The following is a 15,070-nucleotide window of genomic DNA, read 5'->3' as shown; positions in this document are numbered from 1 at the left end:
AAATTTGGATGACCAAGTCTCTCATGCCAAATTCCAATACTTTTGTCTTTAACAAGATTGCAAGATGATTTAGATGGAAGCGTCAAAAAGTCCATAAAATAGAGATCACCCCTTCTATGGCCTTGCCCAATCAGCTTCCCTGACTGGAGATCCTGCACGATGCAATCTTTAGGTGAGAAAGAGACTTGGCATCCATGGTCGGTGATTTGGGAAACGGAAAAGAGATTTAAATTAATTTTTGGAACAACTCTTACTTTAGGAACAAAAAAGTTTTGAGAATTTTTGAAATCAAGTCTTCCAATACTTTCAATTTTTAATGACGTTCCATCGGCCGTTGAAACATAGGAGGACATGGGTTCGGAAAAAACATTTGAAAGGGAGTTTTTATGAGATGTCATATGAAAAGAAGCACCAGAATCTAGTATCCACATACCTGGAGGTGATGAAGAGTAGGCGATGGCGGCTCCAGATGTTGAAGGAGAAGACTTGAGAAGGTGTTGGAGAACTTCGGAGATATGATTAAGAGTTTCTTTGATATCTCCTTCTTTGGTACTTTCCTCCTTCTTTGGAGAATTTTCTCCAACCGCGGCAACCTTTCCTTTAAGCTTTGGACAAACCGGTCTAATGTGTCCCGGTTCATTACAATAGTGGCATATGATTCCCTTTCTAGGCCCATTGATATTTTTGTTAAAGTGGGGAGGTCTATATGCTTTAACATTTGATCTGGGCCTATTAACGGCCAAAACCTCATCATTCCTAATGCTCAAGCCAAGTCGAGTTTCTTCTTGACATACCTCGGCAAGAGCATCTTCAATAGGTAGGGCTTTGCTTCTATGGAGAAGAGATGCCCTCACTTGTTCAAATTTCGGGCGAAGTCCATGAAAGAATTGAAAAAAGTGTTCCTTTTCAATTTGTTCCCTTCTAAGTTCAATATCTTGTGGAGCAACCCATTTGGGCTCAAGAAGGGCAAGCTCATCCCAAAGAGGGGTTAGAGAGCTAAAATAGTCCCGGACACTCATATCCATTTGTTTGGTGGAACGAATTTTTTCTTGACAAAAGAATTGCCGAGCAAGATCCTTTTGGGTATACATACCCTTAAGGAAAAATCAAGCCTCATTGGCCCTTCTAAACTTGGCAATATTAGCACAATTTTTAAGATCTACATTATTCATAAACCATGCCAAAATTTTGGCATGGTTATTTTCCCAATCCTCGATTTTGGATTGATGTTCATTAATGGCTTTGATGCGCTCATCGCCATCTAAAGCATTTTCAACTTCATTTTCAATTTTGGTAAGAACAAGAGAGGGTTCGGGAGTAGTTCCCATAACAAAGCCCCAAAGTTTCTTACCTCTTAGATGATTTTCCATAGCGAAGGCCCACATGAGATAGTTGGACTCATTTAGCTTGAAAGAGAGTTCCACTTTAGAGTCACGTTCCATCGGCACCAAATATACTTCCTTTCTTCAAAACTTTGAGAGGCACGCTTTCCAAGATGACAAAAGAGAAGCCCAATCACCAACCGAGCTCTGATACCATATAATGAAAAGAGGCGGAAGCACCAATAGGGCAAAAGTCATTCTTTAAGAGTGACTACAAGAGCCAAGAACACAAACACCAAATGTGCACACACAAAAACTCAAGAATATAGAAAATCACTTAAAGTCATAAGTTGGATTTATTGAAGAAAGGAAGAGAGGGGTGTAAAAACCCATACATTTACAAGGGGGAACCTCCTCCTTTTATAGAGGAGGAGAGCACTTTAGAAGGACCATAAAGGGGGCTCCCTTCTAGTCGTTGGGAGCCCCAACGGTCATAAATATGACTGTTGGGGCCCCAACGACTAGATGGGTGGGGCCCCTTTATGGTTCCAAAAAGCAAAAAACAGAAAATAAAAAAGGAAAAAGAAAAAGGGGAAAAAAGAAAGAAAAGTAAAAAACAAAAAATACATATGGAATTACCAAAACACCCCTATCGGGTTTTTGGTTTATACAAAACAGGAAAAAGCTATATAATTATGTATATATACATATATACTTATATATATACTAATGTATATATATATATAAGTATATGTATATATATATATTTATATATACATAATTTAACAAGGGGTATGTCCTATCTCAAATGAAGCTTGCCTCTGACATTATTGCTAAGTCTGGGTTGACAGATGACAAAAGGGTGGAGACTCCAGAAGTGATCAATGTCAAGATGAGAGCCAATGATGGCACTGCTTTAGCATATCCCACGCCTTATCGTCAATTAATTGGATCCTTAACATATTTATCTATCACCAGGCCTGACATTTCACATGCAGTTCATAGTGCAAGCCAATTTCAGACTGCTCCTACTACTACTCACATGGCAGCAGTAATGAGGATTATCAGATACTTGAAAAATTCCATAACTAAGGGAGTATTCTTCTCCTCTTCTTCACCTCTCACTTTACTTGCGTATACTGACTCTGATTGGGGGGGTAACCTCGATGATCGTATTTCTACCACAGGTTATTGTGTGTTTCTTGGGGAGTCACTTATCTCCTGGAGGTGTAAGAAGCAGCGTAAAGTTTCTCTCTCGTCTACCGAAGCAGAATATCGTGTGATGGCCACTACCACAACTGAGATTATATGGTTAAGAAGCTTACTTAAAGATATGGGTGTCTCCTTCTCAACTCCTTCAAAGTTGTGTTGTGACAACAATAGCTCCATCTATATTGCTAGCAATCACACTTTTCATGAACGAACGAAGCATATTGAGATGGACTGTCATTATGTTCGAGATGAGTTCCTACGCGGCACCATTCAACTCCCATATGTTCCTACCGAATATCAGTTGGCGGACTTCTTCACCAAAGCCCTGCCTTCGCCTCGCTTTTACTTCCTCCTTAGCAAACTCTCGGTGATTTCACCATGTGTTTGAGGGGGGGTGTTAAAATTTGATGTATATTTATATATATATATATATATATATATAGATAGATTACGACACATATACATATATATATGATATATATATGTCTACGTGTCTATCTATATATATAAATATATATATTTATTTTGTAAAACCCGACAGGGGTATTTCTGTCATTTCACCTGTACACGCATATCATTGATATACTTTTTCTTTTCTTTCTTTTTCCTTTTTATTTTTTAGTTTTTCCTTTTAATCATTTGAGAGGGGTCCACATAGAGTCGTTGGACCCCTCCAACGCTCATAAATATGACCGTTGGAGGGGCTCCAACGACTCTATGGGAGCCCCTCCTTGGGTCCCTTGCTGTGTATAAATAAGGGGCACAGCCCCATGTATTTTCTAAGCTTCTTGTGAAGCATTCTATGAAGTGAAGAATATTTTTTACCTCTTTTTGTGCTTGACCACTTTTGTGGTTTATTTTGCCCCTTTTGTGGCCTCTTGTGTATGTGCGTGCTTCCGTGCTTTCGCTCGAAGACTTTGCCTTTTTCATTAGGCACTTCATTACATTCTCTTGTTTATCTCTTTTCCAAGTTTCCTTATCTTTCTCCCTTCTTTCTTCTTCTCTAACTCTCTCTCTACTAGCCTTAAATTCAATTGTTCCCAATCTTTTCTGGTGCTGCTATTATCGGGTTACACTAAATTGTTCTATCTTAACGTGATTTTCAATCTTTGCATAATATTTTGTTGGACGTCAATTTCTTTATCTATTTTCTTCTCTTATTTTCCTCAGTTTTGATGTCACATATTCTTTTGGTTATCTCTGCTATCAACCTCACCCAACTTGAATCTTGTTCTCCCTTCTTACCCCTAAATTTAGATTTGCAACTATACCCAATTTATTGTTGTTTCTTCACCATCACGTCACATCATCCAATTTGTGCATCAAAATATTATTTCATATAAAAAATTGTAAGTTTCTCATCAGACTCTAATGTGTGCTTGTCAGCAGTGAAATACCAACAAAAAAAAGGTTTGTTAAGTTTTGAGTTACATAGTTTTTTATATTGATGTGATTGGTCGTATACTCTTGTTTATCTTATATTTTTTATTATTCTTGTTGCCCTTCTTATTTATGAATTCAAAATCCTCAACCATTCATGTCATTTACCTTTTTGCCCCAATTGGTTTCTAAAAAACTAAACTCCAATTTTCTAACTTGAAATGCGCAAATAACTCATTTTATTTAGAGTCAAGATTTCTCTTGGCATCTTGATGGGCCAATCGTTCCTCCACCAGAGTATGTTATCAAAGAGAAAAATGATGGTAAATGAATTATAATTTCAACTATTTCTGTTTAGAAATCCAACATTTATTTCATGAATGAAAATGAATCAAGTTTTCGTTGCATACATCATTTTCACTTTGTCGCAAGAGGTTCTTATTGAAGTGTCTGATGATTGCACAACTCTATAACTTTGGACTAAATTAGTCCAAACATATTCTCATATTTCAGAATTTAGGGTCATATTTTTAATAAGAAATTTCAGAATCTGAAGAAGGGTTTCATGTCTATCATGAAATATCTTAATAAAATGAAAAACATCACTAATCAACTTGTCATGGTTGGTTATGAAGTATCAAATAAGGATATGGTGCAGTAGGCTCTCAGTGGTCTTGGCCTTGATTATCGCGTCCTCTCTACTACCTTGCAGTATTCGGAGTTGCTTCCTACATTTGAGAATCTAAGGGTCAAATTGTTACATTATGAGATGACTTTTCCTACCGATATTAATGTCTCCAATGATATGCAGAAAGTTTTGGTCACTAATGTATCACAAGGTAGTGAAAGAGGTGGATATTTTAAAGAAGGCAGGAGACGTAATCGTAGAGGTAATCAGGAAAGTTGAGGTATACTTTCCACACTGAACATTCTCCCTAACACTACTACATAAGAACAATATCCTATTCCTATTTGTTTCATATGCAAGAAACCAGGGCATGTTAAAGAAAATTGTTGGTTCAAAAGATGATCTTAGGTATAATCACATAACAAAATAAAAAAAGAATCAATCCAAAAGCCAATTTGGAGGTCAGGTCAGTAGACAAAGTAGTGGTGAAGGACAACTCCTTATAGATAAGGAGTTATTACTTGTTGCCCTTGCAAGACTCAATTTAACGTAGAATGAACAAGGAGTATGGTATCTTGATTCTGGAGCTGCTAATCACATAACAGGTGATGAGGATAAGTTATTGACGTTGTTGGTTCATTATCACGACAAAGATAGTATTGTTACTGAATATGGGACTCATCACCCCATCATACATACTGAAATGTGTCAATTCCCTTGTCCAAGTCTAGTTCTTTGAATCTTTATAATCTCTAGGATTACAAGGAGATTATATTGGTTTCATTGGCAACCTCAAATGATAGGATCAGAGTCAGTGGCACTACTCATATGGGATCTTGTCTAGGTGGGTCATTGTCAAGATCCATTAGAGATTCCACCAATTTTTGAAACCTGTTATTATTTGTGAACTATGATACCTTCATATGCCATGACTTTCAACCCTTCATTGTTTGCCATGAATTGTAAGTGATGTTTTTAACAGGGTCAACCTTGTTAGACATTCATTGGCACATGCCATTCTTATGGTCATGGTTCGTAAACTCGGCGAGTCAACTCGTGACTCGGCTGAGTTGTCTTGTATTGGCAAGGAACTGAGTAAAAAAATCAAGTTAGCTTGGTTATGATTAAACTCGGCCTAGTCTTAACATTGACTCGACCGAGTTTGTCAACTGAGTTTCCCAATGACTTGGCTGAGTCAAGCAAAAAAATAAAGTAAAAAAAATAAATCATGGATTTCTTAAAAATCACAAAAAAGAATAAGTAAAATAAATTTTTTTTCTTGGATTCCATCTTTAGTTTTTTCCATCATGGAAGCTTTTTACTTCCCCCAAGATAGAAAGCTGCCCCTCATCTTTACTTTTTCAAAGATGGATGGCATAAAGGCTGTCCACCCACGTGATGTAGGTAGACCCTTGTGAGATGTGAAGTGTGAAGGGAGAACCTCTTTTATATAGATTGTAGGAGGGCCATCCTTCTACTTCATCTTCAGTGTGGGACTATTCTCATGAGTCATGATATGCCTCCTCCTCCCCACATCTCTATTTACCTATTCAATTTGATATTTCATGCCATCTCTCTCTCATATTATATGATTATGTCATTTTTTTATTGTTTAACTTATCAATATTTTTTCAAAAATACACTTTTTTGAAATATTTATTTACTGAGAATACCTAAAAAAAGAGATTTGTGATTATGAACACATATATATTATATTATATATTTATTCATATTTTTATTTTATGTATAAATACATACATATGAGAAATCCATGTTTCAAATGAATACTCTTTGAAAAATGGTTTCATATTATAAAATATATGCCTATCTATTTATTTCAATAAATTAAATGAAAAAACATGACCCACTGAGTCACTGAGTTGACTTGCTCGAGTCATCGAGTTAGATGTGGCCGATCCAATAACAAGTTCCGAGAATACCAACCATGCCTATGGTATGTTGAACCCATAACATACAGATTGTTACAAAGGATTCATGTTGTACACATTGTTGTATGCTTCCTCGATTCTCAAATAAAGTTGATTGGGACATCCAAACACAACTTGACAAACAGACTTCCAATAAATTGATCGACTACAATGAGTTCTACTCAGAGAAAGTGAACCGCACTTCTAATGAAATCATGCATCCATAACTTTGCTGACAACTCTGGCAACCGAACCCAAAACCTAACTATCTGAGGGAGTTAAAGCTTCCATTCTTGTCCTGGCCGAATTGATTAACAACTAATGTGTGGACTACAACTTTCCAAGGGCCTTGACACATAATTTTGTGCATGACTTCCTCGCGCTCCACTTTGATTAAAAGCAAACCCTCATATCCAGATGAGAAACAAAGGTTGGAAATATTCGACCAAATCTTTCCCAATTGATCATAAACAAAATTGAATCCCAATCGTCGATAATTCTCAATACTCACAAACCCAGCCAACATTGTCCATGTCAAAAGTCGAAGCATCTCTTGATATTGACTGTTGAGGATAAGTAACAATTCTTATCAGCTATTAAGATCAGTTTTAGTGTGGGATGATTCAATCCTTCCATGGTTGATTCACATTCCACAATTTATGCCCAAGATCACTGATTTATGTGTGGCTGATTACCCTCATACATGTGGCCTTCCATCAGCTCTTGAACTGAGTGATTTACAGGATACTCCAAACCCTGATGGATGTGACCAGGAAGCTCTCCATGGTCACGGCCCTTGCATTCCATCTCATCATTCATTTCTTCTTAATAGCACAGACTTGAGAGAGAGAGAGAGGTTTGTTTATAAAAACTAATTTTTATACTTAATTGCCATTGAAACATCAAATTAAACCATCCATATAATAAAATGACTTTAGAAAATTTGTGTTTTCACAAAATGACTCCCAAAATTAATTTTACACCAAAACCACTTTTTGAAAAGTACCATCCAAATGAGGCCTAAATAATTTAGATATATTTTTAGTCTTCTTTACTTTCCAACATAGCTCAAGAACCTAGTGACTTGGAACTGAACTCGTTTGGTCTTGACTCGGAACTTTGCTGGTCAACCAAATGACTCGGTTGTACATAATGGAAAAAATAGCATATAAGTAACAATTAGGTAACATTTAGTGATGTAACTAATATCTAAGTATCAAAAATATGAATTACAGAAAGTAAGTTCATTATTTTTATGACTCACTAAACTAGTATATCAAACATTGCAATCATTATGATGTATAAGCTATCCAATTTCAATCATAAAGATAGCTTAGTTGTGAAATTATGATATAGACAAAATCAAGATTTGCAATATAAAAATAATATAGAAAAAATTTAAAGAGTAAATAACAGAAATTAAAAAAGCTAGAATATTTAATTTAGTACAATTAGTATGACAAAAGGTCCATGTACAAAATGGAACAAATAAAATTCCATTTTCTATCATCATACTTCATCTATACTATGTTAAACATTAAAGCCAACAAAATTTGAAGATATGAAAGTAGATATGTATGGATAGGATCAATTAACTAAGTTGACCTAGTAGAAGGGTTGACGTGATTGACTTAGATGAGCCACTAAGTCAGTCCTTCGGGTTTTTAAAACATGCTTTCCTCTTTTAACTGTCCTAACTTTCAATACCATCGCACTTTATTGAGCCTAGGCTAAAATACTTGATAACTTGTATGAGACAATTATGAAAAAAGATGTAAATAACTTAGCTATACATTATTGTACCTCTACTAAGCATTAAATGAAAAGACATTATTATCTTGAGCAGTTTGGATGAACCAAGAAGATGTACCTAATACAGTCAAGAACAAGAATCACATATCTGTACAAATAAAAACATTCAGTAAAGAAGGGAAAGAGAAAATGCACGCAATTGAGGCTAACATGAAACTAGATGTTTGTCTGTGAAGAAAGACACCTTGCACAAAGGACAACGTAGAGGTGCATGTATACCACTTCGGTTGCTGGAAGCCTCTAGCCAACGAGTTATGCATTGGTAGCAAAATTTGTCTGCAATAGTGACAAATAACCAAAAAAGTGTCAACAGTATAGAGGTTATTGCAAAAGTTGATCCTTAAAAGGATGATCTTTCAAGGTTTGTAATGAATAGTATTAATTGAATAAGAAAAACCATAAACTAAAAGTAGATCATTATGCAGTTTTATGGTAAAATAAGAATGTGTGTGCATGTGTGTGTGTTTGTAGGGATTGTTAATTTCCATGACCACACATGGATCTTAACAATTTCACAAATTTGTACTCCAAGGAAATTTAAAATGACCACAGTTTTTGTGCATTAATTATCACCATCATGAAATGCTTATACACAGAGATAATGGTTTGTGTGGACTGGCAAGAACAGGGAGGTTGGAAGATCGATGAGGAAAGAGAATTCTAGGTGATCCTTAACATGGAGGGGTCAGAAGGAGATTGTAGTAAGAGGTAGTGCAATTGTAAAAGACAAGGAGATGGTTGAAATACAAGGGGTTTCAGAGATGGGAATCATAGGCAAGATCATAATCTTGTTGGGTGAATCTAGGCAAAAATCAAGGGTTTGTGGGTGACCAGAAATAGCCCTCATGGAAAAGCCTTAAGACCGGAAAAGATGATTGAGGAAGATGGAGGTTTGGTCCCTATAACATCTAAAAGGAAGACAGATTATGATGATCCTTATTAGGGACCACGACTTATGGACCAAAATGAAGAGGGGGAGTTTGACCCTAAACTCTGCAGACAAACCATGTGCATCTAGTGTGATTTTCCTAGATACAGAACACCCAAATCTTATAGTTTATAGATCCCAGAGAAAAAGAGAGCCTTTTGAGGGTCCTAAATTTGATTAATCAACAATCCCTATGTGTCAGACAATCTGTTAGGAAATATGTAATTTTGATGTATTTGATATTAAGTATGCTTAGCTATAGTTGTAGGATTTGTTCATTGTATTTTTATTTGTTTTGTATTCTAGGTATACTAGATGTATACTATGTGCATTGCATTGTGTATATTAGGTTTGGTATACTCATGGTATACCCCATTAGGTTTAGACTAAGTATACTAAGTGTATACTTTTAGGCTAGTGTTAGTTTTTTTTTCTTATTTATTTACTTTATTTATTTTTCTATTATGTTTTTGGTCATTATTAAGATGAACAATTGTCTTTTTTTTATTCTATTTGACCAACTGCTGTAGGGATATAGCCTAACGGCTAGTTAGACCTCCAACTAGCCGTTGGGCTAGTCCCCTTACATGTGTGTGTGTGTGTGCTATGTGAAGGTTGAGAGTGATGGGGTGTGTGAGCATAGTGTATGTATGTATGATGTGTGTGTCTGGATAGCACTCATTTGATGCACTGAATCTCATATGAACTACTTAGTTAAGCATGCTGATGAATAACCTCCTGGGAAGTTCACTTCCAACCTATTCTCTGGTATGTTTATTGATTTCTGCTTTTTTTGTCGATGTCTCGTGTATTGTGCATGAGAATACACTACCTTTTTTATGCATTATTTATTTATTTTTAAATTAAATAAAATTCCTTAGTTCTTGTGTTTTATGTTCTCTTTAGCCTTTTTTTTTATAATTCATGGGAGCCCCCCCCCCCCTTCCCAAATTACCGACTGTACATTGGCTGGCCTCCAATTGGTAAAACCCTTGAGGTCCTCCCTGCCCACCAGGGACTACATCCAGCTTCAACCTTGCGGCAAGGGATGCCACCCATGGGTTTCGAACTTGTGACATCCCGTTAGCTTGGTGACATTCACAAGTCGCCCCTACCAAATGAGCGGACTCTTTAACCTTGTTTAAGCTCTTTGAGCTTTATGTATTTTTGGCTTCTATTGCTTGATATATGTGTGTTTGTGCTTTTGTTCTCATGAATTGTGCAATGAAAAACATTTTTATGTTTCTCAAGGCCATTTTGGAATTTCCTTTTATTTGAATATTTTGATGAGCACATTTTTTTGTTTTGAAAAATGTCTTTGTGGCATTCATTTTTCGTGGATTTCAGAAATATTTTTCGAGATCCTTGCTATTATGTGTGTCCCCTTTTGTTAGGGTTGCAAACGGGTCAGATAGAGGATGGGGCTTTTGCAAATTTTGGTTGTTCCAGATCAGATCCAATCCAACCCCCCAATGCTTTTTGTGATCCGAAATCTGAACCGTTTGCATCCTTACTTTCTGGGTTCAAATCCAACACAACTTATTTTATTGCCTATCTATAGAAACCATAGACATCCAAATATGTCATTTTCTTGTCAAGGAATTAAGCAAAAAAAACGAGTTAAGAAACAAATCAAATATTAATTTCAGTCAACTCCCAACACATACAACTAATGATAAGCATGGTCTTGGAATAACACTCTTAGATAATCAAAGTTCACATAAAAAGTTTTAAATTTTCATTACTTCTGGTAAAAAAATTAGGTTCCAAACACTCTTTAAAAATTACTTCTAGATAATCAAAGATATAGAACATAATATTCATGAACAGAACAACAGCATGTCTAGAGAGTAGGGAACTGAAGAAAGCTTAAAGCATGATGAGGGAAAAGTTCAACAATTTCACAAAGGTATCAGCAATGTATCAAACAAATTCTAAGACATTAGGTGTATGCATGTGTACATGAATATGTGCACACATCAATGTGTATGAGAGAGAGAGAGAGAGTCGTGAAGTTACGGAAACATCGATCCAGATAAGATTCCTGCTTGATGGAATCAAGGCAGATAGAGCAGCAATTAGAGACTTCAGGGTTCATCATATACTGCATAATCCCCACATGTAAGAGCATTAGAAACTAAAAAGAGAGAACATTTGGAACAAAGACAAATGATCCAGCAAGCCCATGCACTTCATGAGAAAAGAATGAGAAATGACAAAACATTGGCAGACCAAAGTCAGAATAAAGAGCTTACTGATTTTTTGGCTATTAAATGTCTCAATGTCATGTTTCATGCATTGCAAATCATCATTTACATCTCCATAAGCATTTCCATACTTTTCTGAAATACATAGGCACTCCAAAATGCCCAGCAATGCCCATGTAGAATATGGTACTTCTGGGTTTTTGTGCTGGGTTTTGCCACATGTAGACATACCATATCATATGCAGGATGCATGCACATTTCTATGAATTTTTTGTACTTACACATTTTTTTCTTTATATTTAGTGGAGTTCTTTGTGTGTCTGCTCCGCACAAGTACACACACACAAATGTCTGTATGTATATGTACACGCATGCATGCATGCACACACACAACCCAGATGCACCCTTGTATCCTTCTTTTGGAAAACAACTGTGTTGTACCACATACCAGCAACCATGTTCATATGTTACACACCTTTTTTAAACCATTAAGTTATCAGTGTGGACTAAATTGGTTCCTATCCCAACTTGGTTTGGCATCATGGATAGCAAACTGGTTTGAAGTTTGAACCCTTCTCAAAACTTTTTTGACCAAAATCACAATAAGTCAAATGAAACAAGATCCAGGAGCCCTAGGGCCAGCACAAATAAATCTTTGCAATGGTACCTTGTTCTTGGAAGAATTCCTAAAAGATCTAGCATTTTAGTTGTACTACTGGAAGTTTTTTTTTTCTTCTCTGAAAACGAAAAGAAACTTATAGGAAAATGACACAGAACATGGTGCACAGCCGACCTAAGTATAGCCTAAGTGTGTTAATTTTCTCCAGTTTTATGTGAATATAACAAGTAAACTTCCAAGATACTCATTAAATGTGTGAAAATAGCTCAAAAATGTTTTAAAGCTCTTCACAACAGTAAAAATAACTTAAGTTCATTATTCATAGGTGCTTATTCTTTTCGTTGGAAAGCAGACAAAAGAAAACTTGCATTAATATCACAAAGGGTACATAGAAGAGGACTGAAGAAGTCGGCAAGATGGAAAAAGAAAATATTAAAATTTGTTCTTATCCATGAATTGCCAGAATCTCCTAGTGGTTACTAAATCGCTTGGGCATAATTACAATTTCCATATTTTTCAAAGCTTACAATAAATCTTACCATTTGCATTTTATGCATGTTGAGAAACAGAGATGCTTTCTTATGGTTTTGGAAAAGAAAATAGGAAAATGACTAGCGGGATTTTCTTTTTCAATAGGACTCGTCAAAAGGAACAACAATTATTCTAAGAAATGATGTAAGGTCACTACTGTCACCAATATAATCAAATCCTATGTCAGCTCTTTCAACCAGCTACTAGGATAAGCACTTGGTAGAAATGAATTGTCAAATACCAAGTCTACAACTTGGATGTCCAAGATCAGGAAAGTCAGAGATTTCTATGAACAATGAGCTAGAACACAAAGCTGCCTATTATGGTATACTAGCTAACAAGGTCAATCCTAACATAGACATAGGGCTTGAGGACAATTGGATGAATGGTGATGAAGCTGGCGGAGTAGAAGAGAGTGATGGTATAGAGAGCCTCATAGGATGATCAATTATGGTGCATCAAATCCCTATGGGGTGGATATTTTGGCAGGGTTGGCAAGGCTTGCATGGAGCCTGGCCAAGTCCTACTCGGGTCACTATTAAGCCAAGTACTAATCATGCCCATGCCAAGAAATCTGGCTGAAAAACATATGCAATTGAATTGGGCCCATGTCAATAACTTTGCATTAAAATCCAATCTTGGACTGATAAACTAGCAGTCAGGCCTAGGCCCAGTTAATCGGGATGGGGCACAAAATTTGGGCCTACGCATATCTCAAGCCAGCTGCCAAGAAATTCCATCAGTTGCCTGGTCCCATGCTCGCTCTAGACAAAATAAACAATAGCAATGGTGATAGCCCACAAGAACCTGCGGCAAAAAAAAACAAAGCTCACGGCAAAAATTTACATGTTTGAGCACGCATCGGACTACAATCAAAATGGGCATCTTTCCATCTTCAAGAGGCTACATAAATTTAATTTTCCAAACAGCAATCTCTTTTCCTCTTACAACTTCTTTCGGGGACAATTCAAATAAATAGAGGTGATATTGAACCAAATGCACCACACGTTTTTACCAATTTTATTCAATAAGAAAGGAAGCACTAACCAGATTCTAGATTTTTTCCCCATCTCAAGGGGTCTGCTGGTGTCCAAGATAAAAGCGTTACATCTAACAACTTCCTATCATCACTCACGCTATTATTTCATGAACTTATCTGCGACTCACAACAGAAGAATTATCTCCCCGATCAAATGTGATAGCTGGATGCCAAAAAGTATCGACATCATAATAAGGGGATCTTGGTGCCAAATGAATCCCAGTGGGATACAATCCCCAACCTGGCAAGCCCTCTCACATTTTCGGCCTGGAAGCAAGTTCTCACATTACATTGATCTTCAAGCAAGAAATAGAAATGGGAACGAATTCACGAACTTCCGATTCAAACAGGCAAGCAAAGACTCCCATACCTCCACAGAAGGTCCCCTTAACAATTTCTAGGTATCACCCACGTATAAGATGCTAAACGCTCACTGAGCTTCCTCAACATGTGGATGACACGTAATCCACTGTTTGCAATCAATCGCACTTAAAGAACATAGCAAAAGCGTGGCAAGACGCGGAGCTAACCCTCTATATAAAATCAAAAGATAAGGTTCATCATGCCTGATTGGAATCAATCTAAAAAAAATCCAACCCTTGAATAGACTTAGAGCAGCAAATTAGGGCACGCTATAACTCACTCTCCAAAATATCCAGAAATCGTTTCACCGGTTAAGACAAAAAAAAATCGTATGTGAAATCTAGAATTGCTTGAAATCATAACAAATGCAATTGGAGGGGGGAAAGAGAAAAGGAACAAACAAGACAAAATTAAGCAACAAAAATGGAACTAAACAAAAACCCTCACGAGAGAACAAAATAAAAATAAACAAATGTCTTTCGAACCTCACCTTCTTCTTCTTCTAAAATAAAGGGCTCCATTCAAAAGAGCAGGGGAAGGGGGGCGCTTGGGTTCCACCATGACTTGGAGCGGTCGCAGGAACAAATAAGGGGTTACGTAAGTAAACATGCCGAGATTCTTTTGTAATTCAGATTGATACCTAATAAAAATCTTAAACATTCTAAACTTTCTCTCATTTATCCAAAAGCATGCTCGTCCAGTCGTCAGTGGTAAGGTTGTTAAATGCGATGAGGCCTAGGCGTTGAGCAAGGCGTAAGCCTCGAGGCATTGAAGCCTAAGCTTTATGATCAAAATAATAAAATATATAATATTAATAAAATAATAAAAATTTTAAATAAAAATTACTAATAAATGACAGTATAAAATAAATTGTGTCATCACAGTATCAATTAAGTTCTAAATCCTCGTAGTGAAACTTTGAGAAACCAGAGTTTGAACCTAAGCTTTCCTCTACATTGGTCTAAACTAGAGTTTTAACCACATTTTTACTCGAAATTACAAAAATTAAGAAGAAAAACTATAAAATCAAATCGACCATCATGCCTAAAACTCATCCGAATCCATCTAAGAACGAAGAAATAAAGAAAGGAGATGAGCAAA

The 15,070-nt window shown here is 36.3% G+C and overlaps 1 protein-coding gene across 1 annotated transcript in view; it reads right to left on the bottom strand.

Annotated features, from left to right (window-relative positions):
• LOC149815385 (RING/U-box superfamily protein) overlaps nt 1–14,552 on the bottom strand; it is a 33,878-nt gene extending 19,326 nt beyond the window's left edge. Inside the window, exons 1-3 of the mRNA XM_089989303.1 lie at nt 14,460–14,552; nt 11,230–11,314; nt 8,467–8,558 (exon numbers count right to left, since the gene is read on the bottom strand). Of these exons, the coding sequence (XP_089845429.1) occupies nt 8,467–8,558; nt 11,230–11,311 (174 nt within the window). The 5' untranslated portion in view covers nt 11,312–11,314; nt 14,460–14,552. The remainder of the gene's footprint in view (nt 1–8,466; nt 8,559–11,229; nt 11,315–14,459) is intronic.
• Between the last annotated feature and the right edge of the window lie 518 nt (nt 14,553–15,070).

The sequence above is a fragment of the Nuphar pumila genome, chromosome 15 (assembly GCF_984573655.1).
Source record: "Nuphar pumila chromosome 15, dmNupPumi1.hap1.1, whole genome shotgun sequence".
NCBI lineage: Eukaryota > Viridiplantae > Streptophyta > Magnoliopsida > Nymphaeales > Nymphaeaceae > Nuphar > Nuphar pumila.
Note: the sequence above shows the minus strand (reverse complement) of the source record. Positions and strands in the feature narration are given on the sequence as shown.